General features: G+C 36.7%; 2 protein-coding genes and 1 long non-coding RNA gene across 3 annotated transcripts; 1 reads left to right on the forward strand and 2 right to left on the reverse strand.

The window, feature by feature from the left end:
• Nucleotides 1-581: 581 nt before the first annotated feature.
• LOC125477345 (protein SIEVE ELEMENT OCCLUSION B-like) lies at nt 582-4,173 on the reverse strand. Its single transcript, XM_048584355.1, has 7 exons — nt 3,826-4,173; nt 3,055-3,147; nt 2,470-2,915; nt 2,269-2,363; nt 2,057-2,187; nt 1,494-1,952; nt 582-1,395 (listed from the first exon to the last, which is right to left on the reverse strand). Exons 1-7 carry the CDS (start codon nt 4,054-4,056, stop codon nt 805-807), a joined length of 2,046 nt encoding a protein of 681 aa, XP_048440312.1. The 5' UTR covers nt 4,057-4,173; the 3' UTR covers nt 582-804.
• Nucleotides 4,174-13,400: 9,227 nt separating this feature from the next.
• LOC125477442 lies at nt 13,401-15,208 on the forward strand. The gene is made up of 4 exons (XR_007258511.1): nt 13,401-13,527; nt 13,876-13,984; nt 14,497-14,607; nt 14,743-15,208. It is a non-coding gene; the product is annotated as an uncharacterized LOC125477442 (long non-coding RNA).
• Nucleotides 15,209-16,690: 1,482 nt separating this feature from the next.
• LOC125477436 (protein SIEVE ELEMENT OCCLUSION B-like) lies at nt 16,691-21,267 on the reverse strand. The gene is made up of 7 exons (XM_048584540.1): nt 20,950-21,267; nt 19,174-19,266; nt 18,587-19,032; nt 18,388-18,482; nt 18,176-18,306; nt 17,613-18,071; nt 16,691-17,515 (listed from the first exon to the last, which is right to left on the reverse strand). The coding sequence occupies exons 1-7, from the start codon at nt 21,178-21,180 to the stop codon at nt 16,925-16,927; spliced, it is 2,046 nt and encodes a 681-aa protein (XP_048440497.1). The 5' UTR covers nt 21,181-21,267; the 3' UTR covers nt 16,691-16,924.
• Nucleotides 21,268-21,956: the final 689 nt, after the last annotated feature.

Genomic DNA, 21,956 nt, shown 5'->3' on the forward strand with positions numbered 1-21,956 from the left:
ACACTAGGGCCATCAGCAGACCACCACTCCCTTCTCAGAGGGGGTGGCCGACTACCCCGCCACAGCTCAGCCGTAGGGTGCCCGAGCAAGCAACTAATGTCTCTCTAGAGTTGCAGATAAGATCAAACACTTTCCTACACGACTCCAAGTTAAAGACTACCTCTTACAATCGTTTGATTAAAATAAAATTCAACAACATTTTCTATTTGTCTTTCTTTTTCTATTTATGTCCGAGATACTCTACTTTTATTAAAAAGGTAATGATCAATTAAATATGGCTCAAGGCTCACGCATGAGAAGGTTGCTCAATCTTGGCTAATTGCTATTGGGTTAGCTGAGTTTTATCTCTTAATTAGGAGGACTGATCGTCGGTCTTATGACCTTTTTTAGTTGTTATCTATAAGTAGGGATTGCACCCATTTTGCTAAATAATAGAACCCAATTCTATGTTATATTTACATTCATATCTGAAAAATGAAAACCACCAAATAAAATCATGCTTAGATTTACCAAGCGATTAATCATGCCAATATAATAAATTCAAAGAAATGTCCATGATATCGAGGGCGAAAAGTGCTATAGAAACATAAAACTTAAAACATAACATTGCATCATAAGACACGTACACATCACACGACACTCACCACTCAGATTGGTAGGCATCATCAGATTACACAGTAATGAAAATGCCCATTATTCAAGTCCCAGGGACGACACTACGTACCACACAAACACAACGCATAAGTTCATAACCTCATACTACAGTCATAAGATGACCTCATAGACTCAAAACTAGCAAACCCTTCAATGATGTGCGTTGATGGGAGAATCAGTGTGGCAGCACTTGTAGCTCACGAATGTCTCCATGGTGCGAGGACACTCTGGGCATTTCATGGTCTCCGGGACCTTTCCAGCAACGCTCGGGATGTCAAGGCGGCAGCAGTGCCTCATGGTCTGAATTACCTTCTCGTAGTATGCTTTGAACGAGAATTCAAAGCCCTTCTCCTTTATGAAGTTCTTCCATGTGTCGAAGTCGTCGAGGACCTTCAAGATTGTGAAGCCATGGCCACTCACCACCACAGTAGACCCTTTAGTAAGCACAGCCCATCCACCCTCATTTTTGTAGGAAAGCAGCTTCTGGACTTCTTTGGTCACAGTGTCAGTTTGCTTGTTGACTTTGGTGAAGAACAAGCTCTCAATTCCATTCCAAAATCTCCCGAGAATTCCAAGGTCTTCCCCGCCTTTCGGGCTCTTGCCAACACAAAATAGCTCAATATTGATCTTCAATTCCTTGATGAAGGGGTCATTGGCAATGGTAGTTGCTTTCTTTGTGAACTGCTGGATCCAGTCATTGTCTTTGCCTCCATAGAAGAAAATGTACTTCTCCTCTTTGATCTGTTCGAACAAAGAAATAAAAATTATACCCACAAATTTGAATTAAAATGGGTACTGTAATATTGTGCAATTGTGAAAAAATGAATTGAATTAATTACCCAGGTCTGTATGGTTGGGTGAATATCATTCACAATGGGAGTGATCCATTCTTTGTCATTTGTGAGAGTATCTTCTATTCCCTTATGAAAAGGAAATGCCTTCATTCCATGAATCCGAATCAAGTGGACAGCATTCGTATTTTCCACCTTGCCTTGCGGGTTCATCACTACCACAGCTGGCTTGCCCTTGAAGTGCCACTCCTCCTTGATGAATCTGATGCCGGCTACAGGCGCAAAATACTGCACAGTGTACCATGGCATCTTGGCCCACAAGACCTCGAACTTCTTTCGTAGGTCATCAGTCCATTGCTCCACAATAGGGATCCACACAATCTTATACTTATCGTCTTTCTTTGTCCCCTCATAAACTGGTTTGATAACCGAAATGTCATCATCAGAAATGTCAAGGGTGGAAATGAACAAAAGCACATACTTCCTCCTCAGCACATCAATGCTAACCTGTTTGAAAAATTACGGACAATGATTACATTAATTAGCTACATACACTACAAACGGTAATGGTAAAATTTATCAAAAAGTTGTAACGTGCTATGAGAGCAAACCGTTTTGCTAGTAGAACCATCAATAATTGGCTGCACGGTATCCTTAGTGAAAATCAAGGCCTTGAAAACCTCCATAACTTCGGCAGGGGTCTGAAAAAGTTTCCTCAGCTTCCGGTAGGTCTCCGCCTCCTCTGTTTTACACAGAAAACACTTAATTTTCAGCAATGCACATCAAGTGTAACATGTACGTGTACAACAGTACAAGTACTCACCTATCTGTTTTTTGCAGATTAACAATTGTATCTTAAGCTTGTTGAGGATGTAATGGATTTTTTGAGCAAATTGGGACAAATCATATGGCTTCACTCTACAATGCAGGAAACCAAGTCAGAGAAATATGACTTGTTTTAAAATTGTAGTAATCATAAATATATACTTTTAGAGGGTAATTGGTTTGGAAATAAAGAACTTACTCATCACTGGTTAGAAGGGTGATCTTAGTTGCACAAGAAAAAATAGTTATGATAGACCAATACACATCAACCGGTATGTGATCCATTGCAATTGCCAATGCTGGCACATCCTTTGGATCATAAGCAGAAAGCTTCTCAAGCTCAAAGATGCACTCAATCACTTGCAATGTGGTCTTGATCAGGATGTTGAGCTCGACAACAGCTTGCCTGCGCTTCTGGAGGTCCGTGGGCTTGAGAAGGACCGGCACTCTCTTGAGGATTGCGACGGACTTGGCAAGTAGGTCACTTTGTTGAGTTTGGGCAAGGAGCCAGAACTCTCCATATTCCAAAGCAAATGCTGCAAAGGCCAGCACTGCCTTGGCTTCCCATGAATAAGTTGAGAGCTTGTTGAGTATTGCCAAGGTTGATTTGTGGGCAATTTCTTCACCTGGTGGCTTGCATGACATCTGAAAGAAATCGCAGATGTTAAACCCGTGATTTTTTATAGGAATTATAAGAATTGTTTTTTTTATTTTTTATTTTTTGGAAAAATAAAAGGAAAACTAAGAATTAATCAATTTGTCATGCAATATTGTAAATAATGACCTCACAGCCAATGGACTTGAGAGTGCACAATGGAGAACTGAAGGTGGCTTTGGGGGGCTTCTCATCAATGGTTTCAACATGTACTTGGGTGCCCTGCAACAAGTCACTAGTAATTATTCACCATTTGGAAGTTTGCTGATACTTAAAATTAAACTCAGCTCAGTAATATAATTGCGAGATATTTCTTACTTCTAATCACTTTATTAATCAGATATGGTTGGATTAGTCCCAAAAAAAGAAACCAGATATTGTTGGAGAAAGAAGTAATATTGTACATTTGGTTTTTTACTTTTTGATGATGATTTGGATTCAAAATATTTAAAACTTCTTATTTTAGTTGAGATTAATAAAATCATTTCCAAGCTTCACAATGTATACGTGTCTGATTTACCAACAAAGATAAAATTATGTGGCCCGTTCTGTCAAATACAAATTAAAGAGGTCCAGAGGCTACAGCATAGAGCACTCAAACAAAATGTCCTTTACCCACTTCATTTCTTCCAATTTTGAGGACAAACCCAACTGAAATATCAAGTGCCGTGATATTATTTTTAATAAATGCAAGGAAATCTCGCACAGCCATCGCAATTAGGAACAATGCTAGTTACAGTCACCTAGGCAATTGAAGTTAACATTTCCTGGCTTACGTTTTACCCTAACTAACAGTCTTCCCAAAATAAATAGAGAGACTATTCTGAGCATTTAAACGACTGTAGTTAATATTTCTCTTTCAATTAGCGAAGAACATAGAGATGTTACACAATCTCATACCTGCACAATGTTATCAACGATCTGGGTCGAACGCTTGATGATGTTTTCAGTGACAAGGAAGAGAGAATCAACGTCGAAGGAGTCGTCCTCATGGACGTGTGTTGCATAAATGAGCTCTAATATTTTGTTGTCAGATATGGTGAAGAGGCTGAGCTCACCCTCAATGTGCTGAGCAGTGGTGGCGACCGTCGAGGTCACCTTGCTCACCACATTTTGCGCTATGCCTAGCATGGTTGATGGAAAATGGCTTACTGGCTTAACTCTGGGGAAAAAACCTGAAGGAAGAACACAGAAGGATGGCTTACGAACAAGGGCTAGTGGGCTGTTCCGTGCAGTTCATTGCTACCCAGTGCCTCTATTTATAACCATGTTCATCTCCGAATATAGCAGGTAAGTGTGGCCCAGCTCTACAGAAAAAGGACACTTATAGGATCGTTATGTTTTAAGCGGCACGTGAATAATTTCCGAGACTTTTTATTCAAAATAATTTTTAAGATCGGCATAATTCTTCATTTATGTAACTGATAATAAAAATCAATAGGAGTGGTTCCTAAATTTGTTCACCGTAAATTATTTTGGTTATTCTATGAAAAATCTGTTAATATTCTTGTTAAATTGTCACATGAACGATTACATGACCATATTTTAAAGGTATTTTTGTCAAACCTACCTTCCAATTAACGAGTATATTGACGATGCGCAAACTCATAGACCCTTATATCGATCTTTATTGTCAATAATCAAAATGAGAAGTTATATCAATCTCAATGAATATTTTTGCTAAAATGCCTATTTTCCGATGATGACAGGCTTTTGTAAGAAGCGCTAGGAACATGAATATTTGGACGGGTACCTCTGATTTCTTCTTCGATTTCCTTCTGGCATCTTCCAGTGCAAAGCTAGTTCTAGCCACCAAATATAACACCTTCTCCAAGCCTCCAATGATCAGGGTATACACAATCAAGAGGATTATGTTGCCTTTACTTGCCACTGCCAAGATATTTTGAGCGGAAGCAAAATTCAGGGAGAAGCTGGTGCTAACATCTTGGCACCACTACCAGAATCGTCTTAACCAGATCGTCATGTACCAGAGTCCAACCTTCATACTTGGATATGGGCATGAAATTCCCATTTTCAAGTCTTCTGAAATGCCACATCAGCATAAATATGAGTTCAAAAAAAAATAATGAATAACAGATTTAAGATATTGCTACATAATTATAAGTTTGTGTAAGAATTATAATATTTTAAAGATGATATATGAGATTGCAATTGCATTCAAATTGGAAGATGCAAAATGCATTTACCCTTAAATGTTTTGAAGGTAATATAGGTATTTTGTGTAACATAAAAATTTATATTTTTGACTGTTGCATTTGAACATAAATTGGCGTGTGAATCACATGGATGCAAATATAAATGTACCAACTGGCATTGCATATCAAAAATAATTATGCCAGATACCTTCTAGGCTCAAATTAATTTATAAAAAGTGACAGTTCGTAAATGATGACAATTTATTTCGCGATTCACAATTTTTTAGATTAAAAGAAATTTCATTTAAGAATATAATCAAGAACACGTATAAAAAAATGTGATTTTTAAGGCAATTCAAGAGATTGCACATTTCAAAGTCATGACCACGATCATAATCATGAAATTCCTATCGATAAAGCAAGAGAGGGATTACAATTTAAAAAACTCTGCTTGAATGGAATTGGAGAGAGAAAAAGAAGTAAGAGATGAAGAAGGATTATCGTACCACGAGGCCAAAGACGGAGACGCGGCTGGGGTTTTTCTCCAGGGCTAAGATTTCTTGTTTTGAAGGTTATATTTTGTCCTTTACATTCAGTGTTTCACATTAATTAGTGATGTAATACCTAGGGTTTTTCTTCAGGGCTAAGATTGCTTGTTTTAAGGTTATATTTTGTCCTTTATATTGTGAGTCACATTAATTAGTGATGTGATATGTTTGTGACGTAATTAGTGTGATATATCAATGAGTCCATAAGGGCAAATGAGAACACAAAATTACCCATGTTCTAGAAAGACCGATCACCATAATAGCATCGCCTCGCTAAAAATAGATTCCAAAATAAAGGATAACAGGCTCTTGAAAGATAAGAAAGACAGAAAGCAGCAGCACAGGAGGGAGGGTGGGGTCGATAGGTGACCATGACACCAACGGTGTGAATTTCTTCCTTTCGGTGCTGAACCAAACATATGTTCATGCAAAGAAAGGCAAACACGTATGTAGAACTATAAATGAAAGGTACCAATTTTCATAATTTTGTTGTGTCCTGGTGCCATAAATTTCTACCTCCGTCGGAGAGCAGAGCACTATTTTCTTGACTGAAGGCACAACACATGACAATAAAATTAATTCAGAGCAGATTTTTCTCCATAGATATAAATTAATATAAAAAGCTTTTTAAGAAGATTAACAAGTTGAAAATTCGGAAAGAGAACTATATGAAGTTCTTAATTTGGATCATATAGGTAAGTGATGAATTGAACTAGTAAATAGAGTATTTCAAACTCATTAGGTTATGAGTTCAAACCTTCTTTCCTTAATGTTTCTGTGCTTGTAACAAAAATTAAAAAATAAAACAAAAAGTGGGCCACATAATGCACGCCAAATGATAGTAGTTGGATTAAATAAAACAAAAAGTGGGCCACATAATGCACGCCAAATGATAGTAGTTGGATTAAAAAGAAGAATGAGCCACTTAGTACTACAGTCTTGTGGTATTCCTATTCATTTATAAGTGAAAAGTCTTAGATTTAATTTTTGCTAAAGTCGAAGTCGAATCACATTATTACTAGTCCATTATGAGATTAAGCCTACTCACCTTTTCTTAATGTAGATAATATCGTAATTTAAAAAAAAAAAAAAAAAAAAAAAAAAGGGAATTTTACTGACTACAAATTCTCCAAAATTTCGTAGAGTTTTAATCATATACTTTTAAACGAGTTAAATGACAGAGTTTTGCCTAATTTTAGAGAGTTCATAGAATTTTTTTTTTTTTTTTTTTTAAATTTTGTGGATTGTCATGGACTTTTTACTGACCAATTTAAATGAGCATTATTATATATGAGTTTTCATTATTGAAATAGTGATCATGACCATAAAATAATCTTCTGAGGTGGTGGTTGCAACGATGGTGGTGGAATGTCGGGTGATGATTGTTTGGAAGATGATGGTAGTAAAGTTGGTGTCTATGTGGTAGCAATAATAGTAGGAGTGGTGATTGTGATGACTGGGTGGTGTTGGGGTGGTGGAGGAGATGAGGGTGGTTGTGTTGGGGTGGCGACATGGTGGTGGAAGGTGATGATAACGATAGTCATTGCATAATGGTGAATGGTAGAAAATATCATTAGAAATGAAATCCATTAATAGCTCGTTTATTAATCTGTAATCAGATTGAGGGAAATTGAATTGAGGAGAAATTGAATTAAAGAGGAATTGGAATGAGGTGGAACCAGAATCAGATTTTTGTTGAAGTTGTTTACTTAAACTGTCTGGAATCGGAATAGAAATGACGTTAATCTATTAAAATCGTTTACTAATTCACATGAATGGGAATGAAAACTAATGTGGTTACTAAAATACCCCTATTTTAACTAATCTATTTTATATGCTAATTACTATTAATTATTATTATTTTTTAGTACAGAGAATACTTTTTTTTTTTTTTTTAAATAAACTTTCATATTTTCAATTTTTAATATTTTGTTGTGACCTCTACTACCCCATCTCTATCTTTCCCATATTTTCATTTTGTGACTCAATCATTCTTCCCCACCCTTTAATCCATAGCCGCCGCCTTTCCTGTAACCACTAGCCACCTCCCATGTCACCACCAGTCGGCTCCCCTTGCTCTCTCTCTCTCTCTCTCCCTCCCTCCCCCTCGTACAAATTCATCTCTCTCCACCTATTCTTGATTTTGTAAATGTTAAATTCGGGTCACAACGAGATCGAGTCGGTGTGTAACATCCTACATCGTCCAGGGGAGTGGATCATGTAAGCCTTATATGTATATTCTCATCTCTACCTAGCACGAGGTCTTTTGGGAGCTCACTGGCTTTGGGTTTCGTAGGAATTCTGAAGTTAAGCAAGTTCGCGTGAGAGCAATCCCAAGATGAGTGACCAACGGGGAATTTCTCGTGTGAGTTCCCAAAAACAAAACTGTGAGGGCGTGGTTGAGGCCCAAAGTGAACAATATCGTGCTACGGTGGAGTCGAGCTCGGGATGTGGTGAGGGCCCAGGCCGGGATGTGACAATTTGGTATCAGAGCCAATCCTTGGCCGAAAGTGTGCTAACGAGGACGTCGGGCCCCTAAGGGGGGTGGATTGTAACATCCTACATCGCCCAGGGGAGTGGATCATGTAAGCCTTATATGTATATTATCATCTCTACCTAGCATGAGGCCTTTTGGAAGCTCATTGGCTTCGGGTTCCATAGGAACTCCGAAGTTAAGCGAGTTCACGTGAGAGCAATTCTAGGATGGGTGACCCACTGGGAAGTTCTCATGTGAGTTCCCAGAAACAAAACTGTGAGGGCGTGGTTGGGGCCCAAAGCGGATAATATTGTGTTACGGCGGTTTAGAGCCCGGGATGTGGTGGGGGCCCGGGCCGGGATTTGACACGGTGGATAAATCGAATTGATTTTGGTCGTCGCCAACCAATGTAAGATCACAACTGAACTCCAAAATCTCCTTTCTTCCCTTCTGATTTTGGTCATGAAACCTGCACAATCCCACAAGCCATGAAGTTTGTATAATCTTTCTTTGACAAAGAGAAGTAGAGATAGAGGTAGAATGAGAGAAGGGTAGTTTGCGGTAGAAAAGTTTATTTCGGATTGAGGCTTTCTCCCGAGTTGAATTACTACCCATTGTTTGGTAATCCAATTCCGGAAAAATCAGTAACCTGATTCCAATTTTAAGTGGGTCCCACGGATGCTTTCATTCCCCAAGGGTTGGTAAACACTTGAATCGGTTGGATTGTGTGCAACTCCCATCCCCCTCGTTGTATTCCCCTTATGTAAACACACCATAAAATCTTAGGGGATATGTTAGATTTGCTATGACAAAAAAGTTACTATTAAAGCATTCAAAATCCATGAGTTTTTAAAATCCTCTAAAACATGTGAAATTTTGTAGACTCACAAGAAATCATAATTGAATACCACTATATTATTATAGACTTTTTAGAAGTCTTGAAAAGTTTTTATTCAAAGTTATATTGACTACACTTAGATTTGAGAGTCAAACAAAATTCATTAAACTCGATACAGCCCCAAGGTATATTTTGCACTCAGATGAACAGGATAAGTACATTTTATACTATTAATTAAGGTTTGAAGTCAGTTTCAAATTTTTAATATCACACTACGACAGTTTTGACATTCAACCAATTTCAACTTTTACTGACATGGAAATGGGAAATTAGCATATACCATTCGTGATAAGGTTACGCAGAGTCATCCAGTTACAAAACAAAATGATTTTCCCAATCTTAATTCAACTTAAGTCTAAAAACCTATTCTCTAGAGAGTTAAACTTCCCAATCTTTTCCTCTCAAACCATCCTTCATTGTCTGCACTGAAAATGATTTTCGTATCTTGTTCTCTTAAATGGGAACACGTCTATTGAGTGCGGTTGTTTGAGCTTTCATGACATTTCAGAAATATCATTTTCCTTAATGGTGTTATGAATTGGTAATTTCAACATTTGATGATTCAATAATATTTTGAACTTCCATTTCGGTTGTTAGAAGACAACATCTCCATCTCTATTCTGCGTGATCAAAATGTATGTTTGGCTAAGACAACCATGCTTTACGGGTAGAGAGGGAGTTGTGATTAGAAACAATGTTGAGCGACATTTAAGTCGTCATTTTACAAAAAAAAAAAAAAAAAAAAACAAACAAACAAACAAACAAACAAAACTTTGATTAAGATATCTAGATTTGTTATTTTATTCTATTGACAATTCGTTGTTTGATTGGTTTTGTTGCTTTCCTCCATTTTTTAACTCATATTCGTTAATCTACCTATTGTATTTGGGTGATAAGTTCACTCTTTTAATCTTAGTTGAAGGAAGATATAGGGTGTGGTTTTGTTAATGGCGGTGGATGATTTGGATGAAAGTATGTATCTTGGGGATTTTTTTGCTTGCAGTTGTTTAGGCTTGGACTGAAGAAGTTTTCTGGAATGAGATTCTTATCAGATTCTTATACCAAACTGTTTCTCCGTTTATGGCAGGTAATAAACACAGTCCAACCAGTGGCTGATAAAATGTCATTGCATATATGCTTTTGTTGATTTTTGCTACGACAATGAGGGAATCTAGAGGATCGAGGCTAGTCGATCTAAGGTTTGGACTACTCTTATTGATAAGCTCATATTTATATAAATTTTACATCAAATTCACTTGTCTTTTCTTACTTAGTTCCTTATATTTTTGAGCTAGTTACTTTGTTTTTTTGTTTTGTAGGATTTGTCAGGTAAAGAAAAGAAAAATAGCACAAGTGAAATTTTAAGTAACAAATTCGTCAAAACTGCCTGTGCAGGTCAGCTGACATTGGAAGCAAGTTGCGGACAGCTCAGAATGAATTAGAGAATGAGCCTTATGTGCTTGGAAAGCTACGGATGTCTATTTTCTGGAGCATTTCGCGGATTGTTAATATCATTTTTCTAGAAGAAGTTATGGCCGTTTTAACACTGAAAGGTTCCCAAGAGGCTGAGCAGTTTATAACTAATAAGAAAGCATTGAAAGCAATAAATCCAATAAATCTAGCAGCCAAAACTGATGCAATCAAGAACAAACCAGCTGACACCTATTCAAATATCAGAGGAAATGGAATTAAAGATGAGGATTAAGTGGGAGTAATTGGCATAATGGCTACCCAAGGAGTTACAATTGTTTTACCATTTCCTCTCAATTATTGTCATCACTAAATGTCTATTAGTGGGTGAGTTAAGGAGAAGAAAATGATGCAGCAAGAATTGGTTTAAAAGTAGTGTTGGTGAAGGAAAAAGAAAAAGCCTCAAGCGATTTCTTTCGGTTCTATTTTCTCAAACTCATGTCTATCTTTTGTTTTAACTTAAGGATTGTGTAACTAAATTTTTAGTAGTTAGGGGCTGTTTGAAGCCCCCAATATGATTGCAAGTTTGTTATGACATTTCGTTTGAATTACTTTTATGAATGGATGAAAATTGGTTCACTACTTGTCTCATTGATGAATTCTTTATGTGTTTTCTACGGATGCATACTTAGTAAGCATATCTAGGATTCTAATGCTATGAACATGTGTGTGCCTGCCCTTGTCAAATGAGGACCTACATATGTTCTAGAGTAGTACTTGTTAATTGCGATTAACATGTGAACCAATTTCTAGGATAAGTAAGACAACGCCAGTACTTACGATACCTTGTGATAACTCAAACTCTTTTCGTTCTTAATGATTTCCAATTGTTAAATCTATGAACATGCTATTCTAGATTGCATGCGAGGGACTACGTTAAGTTGAAAACATCATTCTCTTAACATACTACATAAGAAAGAGTAATAGGTTGAGTTCTAACATTGAGCCAACTTAAGCATCTTCATCCGGAAATAAAAGGAATTTGAATGAAACATAACATGTTAATTTGTATGATTATTTGCTGGTGGATAATAATTCCCCTAACTCGTTTTTCTTAATTTGTGAACTACTTAAAAATCTGTTTTTGTTCTATTTAATTTAAATAGCAAATCAACTCCAAAAATTCCAAAAATTGTGTGAGTGTAGCTCTGTGTGTCTAGTGTTTGCATATAAAATTTCGTAGACTTTAGATAAGTGTAAGTCGGTTTAATAATTATGTTTCGGTGGCTGGCCAGTAGGGACAGCAGCCCAGTTTTTGTGACATTTTAAGTAGATAGATAAAACAATCTTTTGCGGGAAAGACCCTTATTTTCATATGCTACAATTGACAAATCTTAGTGTTAATAAAGAAAATCAATAGGACATTTGTGTGATGATTTGTGGTGTGCTTTTAATCCTATCATTTATCCCTTTCTTTCTCTCTTTCTGTGAATTTCTTGAAATTGACGACGTATGTTCTGATTCTTGTTGTATTTGGGAGCGGAGAAAACTCTAGATTAGCTTCGATCACTTGAATTTTTTTTCTTTTTTAGTTCAGCATAGTCGGACTACATACTCCTACCATTGGGCTATTTCTGGGGAGGGTTCATATTTACTTTTGTTAGTCTGTTGACAGTTTGGTATTTTGGTATGTCTATCATTTTGGTGGAACTAAATTGTGAGTTAATTATGGTTTATCTTCTCAAAAAAAAAAAAAAAAATTATGGTTTAGATTGTTAAATTTTGAATTCGGAATTCCCTTTGGAAACTGTCACAAGCGATGTGTATGTTGTGGCTACAGGAATCAAAAGCAAGTGAAAGGTAAAGCTTTTCTCTTCAAACATTCATCGCCAGCAATTCCAGCCAGAGTTAGGTATATCTCTCCTCTTGCTTTCTCTCTACGATGTTCTATCCCAATTTCTCTCAGAAAGTAAGGGTTTTGGTTTGCATTCTTGGATTAGATTTGTATATATTCCATTGCATCTTAGTTTTCTTTGATTTAATAGCATAATCTAGCTCTTGGTATTCTAACTTTGCTTTTTTGCATCAAAATTGTATCTGGCTCTTGGTTTTCTTGATCTAATTTTTTTTAATTTTTTTATTTCTATAATTAGATAAATTAAGGATAAAATTTTCTATTCGTATATGAGTATTCGATTCTGATACATCACTTTCCTCCATTTGACGTGATTTTGGATTATTAGGGACTTAGGCTTGCCTTCCGAGCTTTTATTGAAAAAAGGCTTTTAACTGAGTAATTTACTAATTTGGTTTTGATTATCAGCCAAGAGAATAGGGGTTTAATTTGTAATTATTTTGATGCGGCGAAAAATTTTAGATTTTACAGATTTTTCCAGTTCAGGATGATAAAAATTTAGGGCTTTGATTTGTTGATGTGATTTCCATGTACTCTGAATTCAAATAGAAATGCAAGGATATATTAAATGTGTTTTTCAGTCTTCATCTATTTGTTTAACCCTTAATGATATGTGAATTATTGATTGATTATTTGATAATATGTATGCTATTATTGAATCAGAAAAATTAGTTCGTTAATTTGTTGGGCTTGGTTGTTTTGGCACGTAAGGTTATGACGAAGAGGACAAAGAAAATCCATACCCTGCCAAGGATGTGTTGGAATACCTTGAGTTGATGTGTCTTTTCCCGGGTTTTAGCGAAATTTGAGGTTTGATGTGCCTTCTCTATTCCTGCGTGTTATTTATCAATGGAAGGCTCTCTCTCAATGTGAGCTTCTAATTGTAATCCTTACCTTCAAATTTTAACCTTCCACGATCGAACTTCCATCGTAAAGGCAATCTTTGTACGTGACAATTGCATTGGTGGGCCCTTTTTGGAGCTTCCAGAAATCGTTGCTGCTTTAATCTTTTGTGTTGCCAATTTACGGTTCCTATCATGTAAATTGGTTGACTAAAATGGTATTTTCTGTAACTGATTTAGTTGTTACTATTGTGTTCTTAAGCATGATGTCGGACTGCCAATGACATATTCTATTGTTTTCTACAGCTACCAGTGCCTAAACCTCTAACAAAATGGAAACTTTTGCCAAAACAAAAGGTAAATCATTGCTGTAGGAGCCGAACTGTACCTTTCTTCTGTTTTCTTTTTTCTTTCTTCTTCCCCCTTCAAGGCTTTGTTTTGGTTTCTCATATGTGGCCATTTGGGGATTGAGAAATGTAGTTGGATTTAAGATTTTGAGAAATTGGAACATCTTTAGGAAAATGACACAAGTTGGGATTGGACCTGTCAAGTAATTAAAAGAAAAATCATTGGTATCCACGGACGCGATTGCTATCAGTTTGAATTTTGTTACAATAATTTCCCTTGAGCATAACGTGTTCGACAATTCTGTTATTTGTGGTGTTCTGTGTACTGATTAATGTTTTGTATCTGTTACCTTCCAAGTGAAAATTAGGTCTCACAAGGAGAAGCGTTATATTCCCCTACCGAGAAATGTGTTCGGTGTGGTGGATGCTACAGAACAGAAAAATGTTGGCTTAAGGTTGGAGTCCAGGTAAATGTGTGTTATCCCAGACGATTGAATTGCCTCATGGGTTTCTATATTTTCCTGAACAGATTTCTTGAAAATGTTTTTGTTCACCTGGGGTTCAAGAATAGTCAAGAAGAACTTTAATTTTTAGACATTCTCATTGTTACGGTCTCTAATGATTTAGTTAATCCTATTAGCCTATTGTTAAATCAATTAAAAGAGTGTTTTAGCCTATTGAGCCTTTTCTTTGTTTTGTTTTTTTTGTTGAAGCTTTCCAGGGCTTCTTTGTATTCTTTTTCCTGTTTGTTGACAAATAAGATCATGTTTATTTTTCTTCTAATTTTCGAGTATATATACATAAAATGTCACTGGAGTCGCAAGAAAAATCAAGGTAATGTGTCACTCATCAATCCAATGTAGTTCGAGTTTAACTTTTCCCGGGACTCCTCTTAAGATTATGGCTTATAATATATAGTAATATCGTTTATGATAAAGAAGAACAAGGAATATAATCAAGTTTTTCCCTCTTGCTACAGATGAAAGAAGAACAAGGAATATAATATTACGGTTGGAGGGAGGCAATGACAACTACAAAGGGTTATTTATCGTAGTGCCGGAAAGAAATCATGTCAATGCACTTAATACGGGTTCGATTCTTATCAAATTTCCTCCTCCTTAATAATTAAGTTAACTATTTAACCCACTAATGGTATCACTCTACTCAAAGAGAAAAAAAAAAACTTGCCCAATAATATTGTCATTTATTTTTTGACTATGAATAGAGCATGAACATTAAAGCTGGCGTCTCTCAGGAACAAGGTAATTAACTGCAAAAATGAGCTTCATGATTGAAACCTGACGAAAAGGCTGGTCCGTTCACTACCTTCACCCTCATCCCTATCCTCCATCTCCATGTGTTTCTCTTGCTCATCATCGGTAATAACTAGTTAGAAAACTCCTCGGTCATCACTGTATTTTCAGGCAGGCTTTCCATGATCATTCAACAAACATGGACTTTTTTTGTTGTTTGGTCATATGATCGAAGACTTGGAAAGAGACTTCAAGAAAAGATTTGGATCAGTTGAATCTAACAAAAGACAAGCATAAAACCGAGCACAATGATGTTTTAAGATTCATAAAGTTAATCTCCCTTAATGGGATAAGACTTTATTGTTGTTGCTGTTGATGTTGGTCAAATGATCAAACCTTATCAGAAAATTAATAAAAAATGGCTTCATTGGATTTTAATTTATCCAACACCTATTGATTCTTAACTCTAAGGATAAAATCAATCATTGAAAATGACAAAAACATTTGGTTGAGTATTTTAAACGGACGAAAGTCATGTGGACAAGACCCAAGAGACATGGCCTGTGCCTTAATTTTTTGGTTCATATGGTTGAAAATGTTCATTGGGTGTCTTTATTTTTTGTTAAAATTTTGTTTTGGGGTGTGCTATCCACACTTTTTTATTTTTCATACACCTCAATTTTCAGTCGTTGGATTGAATGAATCGAAGAATATCAAAGGACACAAATTAAAAAGCAATAATTCGATGTTTATATTGCCAATTTACTGCCAAGCCTTTATCATATTCGCAGTGATATATCGGTAATTCTAGGAAGATCAAATTTTTTAAACCAGCTTTGCAAACTGAATGATGTGGTTGTGGATGACTAGATTAGTAATTAAGTGCTGACTAATGTGCTTATTTCTTACTGATGACATGTTATTTAGTTTACAAATTTGATTTAAAAATTTGGCATTCCTAACATTATCCGTGATATATCCATTGTGCACCAATAGGAATTACAATTGAAAGTCTCGTGTTTTACATGGATCAAAACTTCTTATCTGAAACGTTAACCACTAAAGAAGTTGGGTTAGGTTTGTGTACTAGTACTTCACAATTGACGACATGGCCTCAAAGTATTAAAACATCTCCAGTGATATAAGTGGAAGCATAAATAACCACGTCTAATCAGATCGTGTCATGTAGATCGTAACATTGGACTGACAAAACTAGCTTGATAGCATGAGCATATCATTATCTAAACTTAATAGGCAGAGTAGATTAGCCCAACAAAAAATAACATAAAGCTCACAACAATCAAGGTCAACGACCAATTTATCAACCAAGGACCTTAGTATAACACTAGGGCCATCAGCAGACCACCACTCCCCTCTCAGAGGGGGTGGTCGACTACCCCGCCACAGCTCAGCCGTAGGGTGCCCAAGCAAGTAACTAATGTCTCTCTAGAGTTGCAGATAAGGTCAAACACTTTCCTACACGACTCCAAGTTAAAGACTACCTCTTACAATCGTTTGATTAAAATAAAATTCAACAACATTTTTTATTTGTCTTTTCTTCCCCATTTATGTCCGAGATACTCTACTTGTATTAAAGAGGTGATGATCAATTAAATATGGCTCAAGGCTCACGCATAAGAAGGTTGCTCAATCTTGGCTAATTGCTATTGGGTTAGATGAGTTTTATTCTTAATTAGGAGGACTGATCGTCGGTCTTATGACCTTTTTCAGTTGTTCCCTGTAAGTAAGGATTGCACCCATTTTGCTAAATAATAGAACCCAATTCTATGTTATATTTACATTCGTCTCTAAAAAATGAAAACCACCAAATAAAATCATGCTTGGATTTACCAGGTTGATTGATCATGTCAATATAATAAATTCAAAGAAATATGCATGATATCGAGGGCGAAAAGTGCTACCGAAACATAAAACTTAAAACATAACATTGCATCATAAGACATACGTACACATCACACAACACTCACCACTCACCACTCAGATTGGTAGGCATCATCAGATTACATAATAATGAAAATACCCATTACTCAAGTCCCAAGGACGACACTACGTACCACACAAACACAACGCATAAGTTCATAACTTCATACTATAGTCATAAGATGACCTCATAGACTCAAAACAGCAAACCCTTCAATGATGCGCGTTCATGGGAGAATCAGTGTGGCAGCACTTGTAGCTCACGAATGTCTCCATGGTGCGAGGACACTCTGGGCAGTTCATGGTCTCCGGGACCTTTCCAGCAACGCTCGGGATGTCAAGGCGGCAGCAGGGCCTCATAGTCTGAATCACCTCCTCGTAGTATGCTTTGAACGAGAATTCAAAGCCCTTCTCCTTTATGGAGTTCTTCCATTTGTCGAAGTCGTTGAGGACCTTCAAGATTGTGAAGCCATGGCCACTCGCCACCACAGTGGACCCTTTAGTAAGCACAGCCCATCCAACCTCATTTTTGTAGGAAAGCAGCTTCTGGACTTCTTTGGTCACAGTGTCAGTTTGCTTATTGACTTTGGTGAAGAACAAGCTCTCAATTCCATTCCAAAATCTCCCGAGAATTCCAAGGTCATCTTCGCCTTCAGGGCTCTTGCCAACACAAAATAGCTCAATATTGATCTTCAATTCCTTGATGAAGGGGTCATTAGCAATGGTAGTTGCTTTCTTTGTGATCTGCTCGATCCAGTCATTGTCTTTGCCTCCATAGAAGAAGATGTACTTCTCCTCTTTGATCTGTTCGAACGAAGAAATAAAAATTATACCCACAAATTTGAATTAAAATTGGTGCTGTAATGCTGTGGAATTGTGAAAAGTGAATTGGATTCATTACCCAGGTCTGTATGGTTGGGTGAATATCATTCACAATGGGAGTGATCCATTCTTTGTCATTTGTGAGAGTATCTTCAATTCCCTTATGAAAAGGAAATGCCTTCATTCCATGAATCCGAATCAAGTGGAGAGCATTCGTATTTTCCACCTTGCCTTGCGGGTTCATCACTACCACAGCTGGCTTGCCCTTGAAGTGCCACTCCTCCTTGATGAATCTGATGCCGGCTACAGGCGCAAAATACTGCACAGTGTACCATGGCATCTTGGCCCACAAGACCTCGAACTTCTTTCGTAGGTCATCAGTCCATTGCTCCACAATAGGGATCCACACAATCTTATACTTATCGTCTTTCTTTGTCCCCTCATAAACTGGTTTGATAACCGAAATGTCATCATCAGAAATGTCAAGGGTGGAAATGAACAAAAGCACATACCTCCTCCTCAGCACTTCAATGCTAACCTGTTTGAAAAATTACGGACAATGATTACATTAATTAGCTACATACACTACAAACGGTAATAGTGAAATTTATCAAAAAGTAGTAACGTGCTATGAGAGCAAACCGTTTTGCCAGTCGAACCATCAATAATTGGCTGCACGGTATCCTTAGTGAAAATCAAGGCCTTGAAAACCTCCATAACTTCGGCAGGGGTCTGAAAAAGTTTCCTCAGCTTCCGGTAGGTCTCCGCCTCCTCTGTTTTACACAGAAAACACTTAGTTTTCAGCAATGCATATCAAGTGTAACATGTACGTGTACAACAGTGCAAGTACTCACCTATCTGTTTTTTGCAGCTTAACAATTGTATCTTAAGCTTGTTGAGGATGTAGTGCATTTTTTGAGCAAATTGAGACAAATCATATGGCTTCTCTCTACAACGCAGGAAACCAACTCAGATAAATATTACTTGTTTTAAAATTGTATTGATAATAAATATATACTTACATGGTAATTGGCTTGGAAATAAAGAACTTACTCATCACTGGTTAGAAGGGTGATCTTAGTTGCACAAGAAAAAATAGTTATGATAGACCAATAGACATTGACCGGTATGTGATCCATTGCAATTGCCAATGCTGGCACATCCTTTGGATCATAAGCAGAAAGCTTCTCAAGCTCAAAGATGCACTCAATCACTTGCAATGTGGTCTTGATCAGGACGTTGAGCTCGACAACAGCTTGCCTGCGCTTCTGGAGGTCCGCGGGCTTGAGAAGGACTGGCACTCTCTTGAGGATTGCGACGGACTTGGCAAGTAGGTCGCTTCGTTGAGTTTGGGCAAGGAGCCAGAACTCTCCATATTCCAAAGCAAATGCTGCAAGGGCCAACACTGCCTTGGCTTCCCATGAATAAGTTGAGAGCTTGTTGAGTGTTGCCAAGGTTGATTCGTGGGCAATTTCTTCACCTGGTGGCTTGCATGACATCTGAAAGAAATTGCAGATAATTAAACCCGTGATTTTTTATAGGCACTATAAGATATTTTTATTTTTATTTTGTTTTTTTTGGAAAAATAAAAGGAAAATTAAGAATTAATCAATTTGTCATGCGATATTGTAAATAATGACCTCACAGCCAATGGACTTGAGAGTGCACAATGGAGAACTGAAGGTGGCTTTGGGGGGGTTCCCATCAATGGTTTCAACATGTACTTGGGTGCCCTGCAACAAGTCACTAGTAATTATTCACCATTTGGAAGTTTGCTGATACTTCAAATTAAACTCAGCACAGTAATATAATTGCAAGATATTTCTTACTTCTAATCACTTCATTAATCTGATATTGTTGGATTAGTCCCAAAAAGAAACCATATATTGTTGGAGAAAGAAGTAATATTATACATTTGGTTTTTTTCTTTTTGATAATGATTTGGATTCCAAATCTTTAAAACTTCTAATTGTAGTGAGGATTATTATTAATAAAATCATTTTCAAGCTTCTAATTTATACGTGTCCGATTTACCAACAAAGAAAATTGTACGTGGCCCTTCTGTCAAATAATAAATTTAAAGAGGTCCAGAGGCACATCATTATCAATATCAATAGGAGAATGAAATATCCAGATGTCAGCGTTCAAGAGCTGTATTGTAACCTAAGAAGAAAAAGGTGCCAAAGAAGTTAAATCAAAAGAAAACATCAAGGTGAAACAACTTGTCCACTTCAAATAATGTCTACGCTGATGAGTACTTTTGTGGTAGGCTGGGTATCTTAAAAGTAGAACATATCAACCTCTGTGTTTTTAGTACTGTAAATCTTGTAGTCGTTTACCTTAACGTACTAAAAGGCTCTAAACTCATTCTGTTTTGAAAAAATTTAGCTCGTTTGAAGTTATGAGGTGGAACATTTACCATGTTTTTATCTAAAACAAATTTCTAAGAACAGTCTCTACATTCCCAAATTAATTTTTTCCTAAGGTAAAAAGTTAAGTTTAATTATTAGAAAAGTGTTCTGATAAAATTATTACAAAAAATTCTCTACATTTCATTAACGGAAAAGGAATATTTTCTAATAAAAAGTTAGAGACATAAAATAGTTTTCAAAATTTTTTTTAATGATGCAAAAATTCAGTGTTCTAATAATTTGAACAAAACGTGAGGTGCTAATAAAACAAGCTATATGTATTGAGTGGTACTCTCATTCTACATATTTTGCAGTAACATATTTTAGAACTATGACTCTAGATCACGTTAATTATTTCCTTCTTTTGGTTTAGTGCAATAACTCCCGATTTGACAATGCTTTTAGGGGATCTTCTATACTGCTCCGGAGTATCGGATATTCTAAATTTTTAACCGTAAGATATTTGGACAAAAATTAAGACCTAACGGTTAAAAATTCAGAACTATCCTATTTTCAATATAATTTTTGTATTTTTCGAGCATGCCCCCAAAAAAGCTGTCAAATTGCAAATCGTTAGTGTTGGGAACCAGGGCCCCTTTAGGTTAATTTGCTGCCTCAGATCGGACTGAAAATGACTACTTAATCGTTGGATCTATTTGTCAAGTACTCAAACAAAATGTCCCTTACCCACTTCATCTCTACCAATTTTCAGGACAAAACCAACTGAAATATCGAGTGCCATAGTATTATTTTTAATAAATGCAAGGGAATCTAGCACAGCCATCGCAATTAAGAGCAATGCTAGTTATTGTCGGGTAGGCAATTGAAGTTAACAGACCCTGGCTTACGTTTCACTCTAACTAACAGTCTTCCCAATATAAACACACAGACTATTCTGAGCTTCTTAAGCAAGTGCTATCCTCGTGTATTAAGCGTTTAAGCGAATGTAGTTAACATTTCTCTTTTAATTAGCGGAAGAACATAGGGATGTTACACATCTCATACCTGCACAATGCTATCAACGATCTGGGTCGAATGCTTGATGATGTTTTCAGTGACAAGGAAGAGAGAATCAACATCAAAGGAGTTGTCCTCATGGACGTGGGTTGCATAGATGAGCTCTAATATTTCGTTGTCGGACATAGTGAAGAGGCTGAGCTCACCCTTAATGTGCTGAGCAGTGGTGGTGACCGCCGAGGTCACCTTGCTCCCCACATTTTGTGCTATTCCTGGCATGGTTGATGGAAAATGGCTTACTGGCTTAACTCTGGGGAAAAAAGCTGAAGGAAGAACACAGAAGGATGGCTTATGAGCAAGGGCTAGTGGGCTGTTCCGTGAAGTTCATTGCTGCCCAGTGCCTCTATTTATAACCATGTTCATCTACTAGCAGATAGGTGTGGCCCAGCTCTATAGAAAAACGACACTTCTAGGATCGTTATGTTTTAAGAGGCATGTGAATAATTTCTGTGACTTTTTAGCTAAAATAGTATTGAGATTGATATAACTTCTCATTTTGGTAACTAATAATGAAAATCGATATGAGTGGTCCACAAGTTTGTCCACCGTAAATTATTTTAGTCATTCCATGAAAAATTTGTTAATATTCTTGTTAAATTGTCATATGAACGATCACATTTTTAAGGTATTTTTGTCAAACCAATCTTCTAATTAACGAGGATATTGACGGTGCACAAACTTATGGACCACTTCTATCTATTTTTATTGTCAAGAATCAAAGTAAGAAATTATACCAATTTTAATAAACATTTTGCTAAAATACCTATTTTCGGATGATGACAGGCTTTTGTAAAAAGCACTAGGAACGTGAATATTCGGACGGGTACTTCTGATTTTCTTCTTCGATTTTCTTCTGGCATCTTCCAGTGCAAAGCCAGTTCTAGCCACCAAATATAACACATTCTCCGAGCCTCCAATTATCAGGCAACTCGCCACCGCCAAGATATTTTCAACGGAAGCAAAATTCAGGGAGAAGCTAGTGCTAACATCTGGGC

The sequence above is a fragment of a genome, unplaced genomic scaffold (genome assembly GCF_019419815.1).
Source record: "Pyrus x bretschneideri cultivar Hongxiangsu unplaced genomic scaffold, Pyrus_bretschneideri_v1 Contig21, whole genome shotgun sequence".
NCBI lineage: Eukaryota > Viridiplantae > Streptophyta > Magnoliopsida > Rosales > Rosaceae > Pyrus > Pyrus x bretschneideri.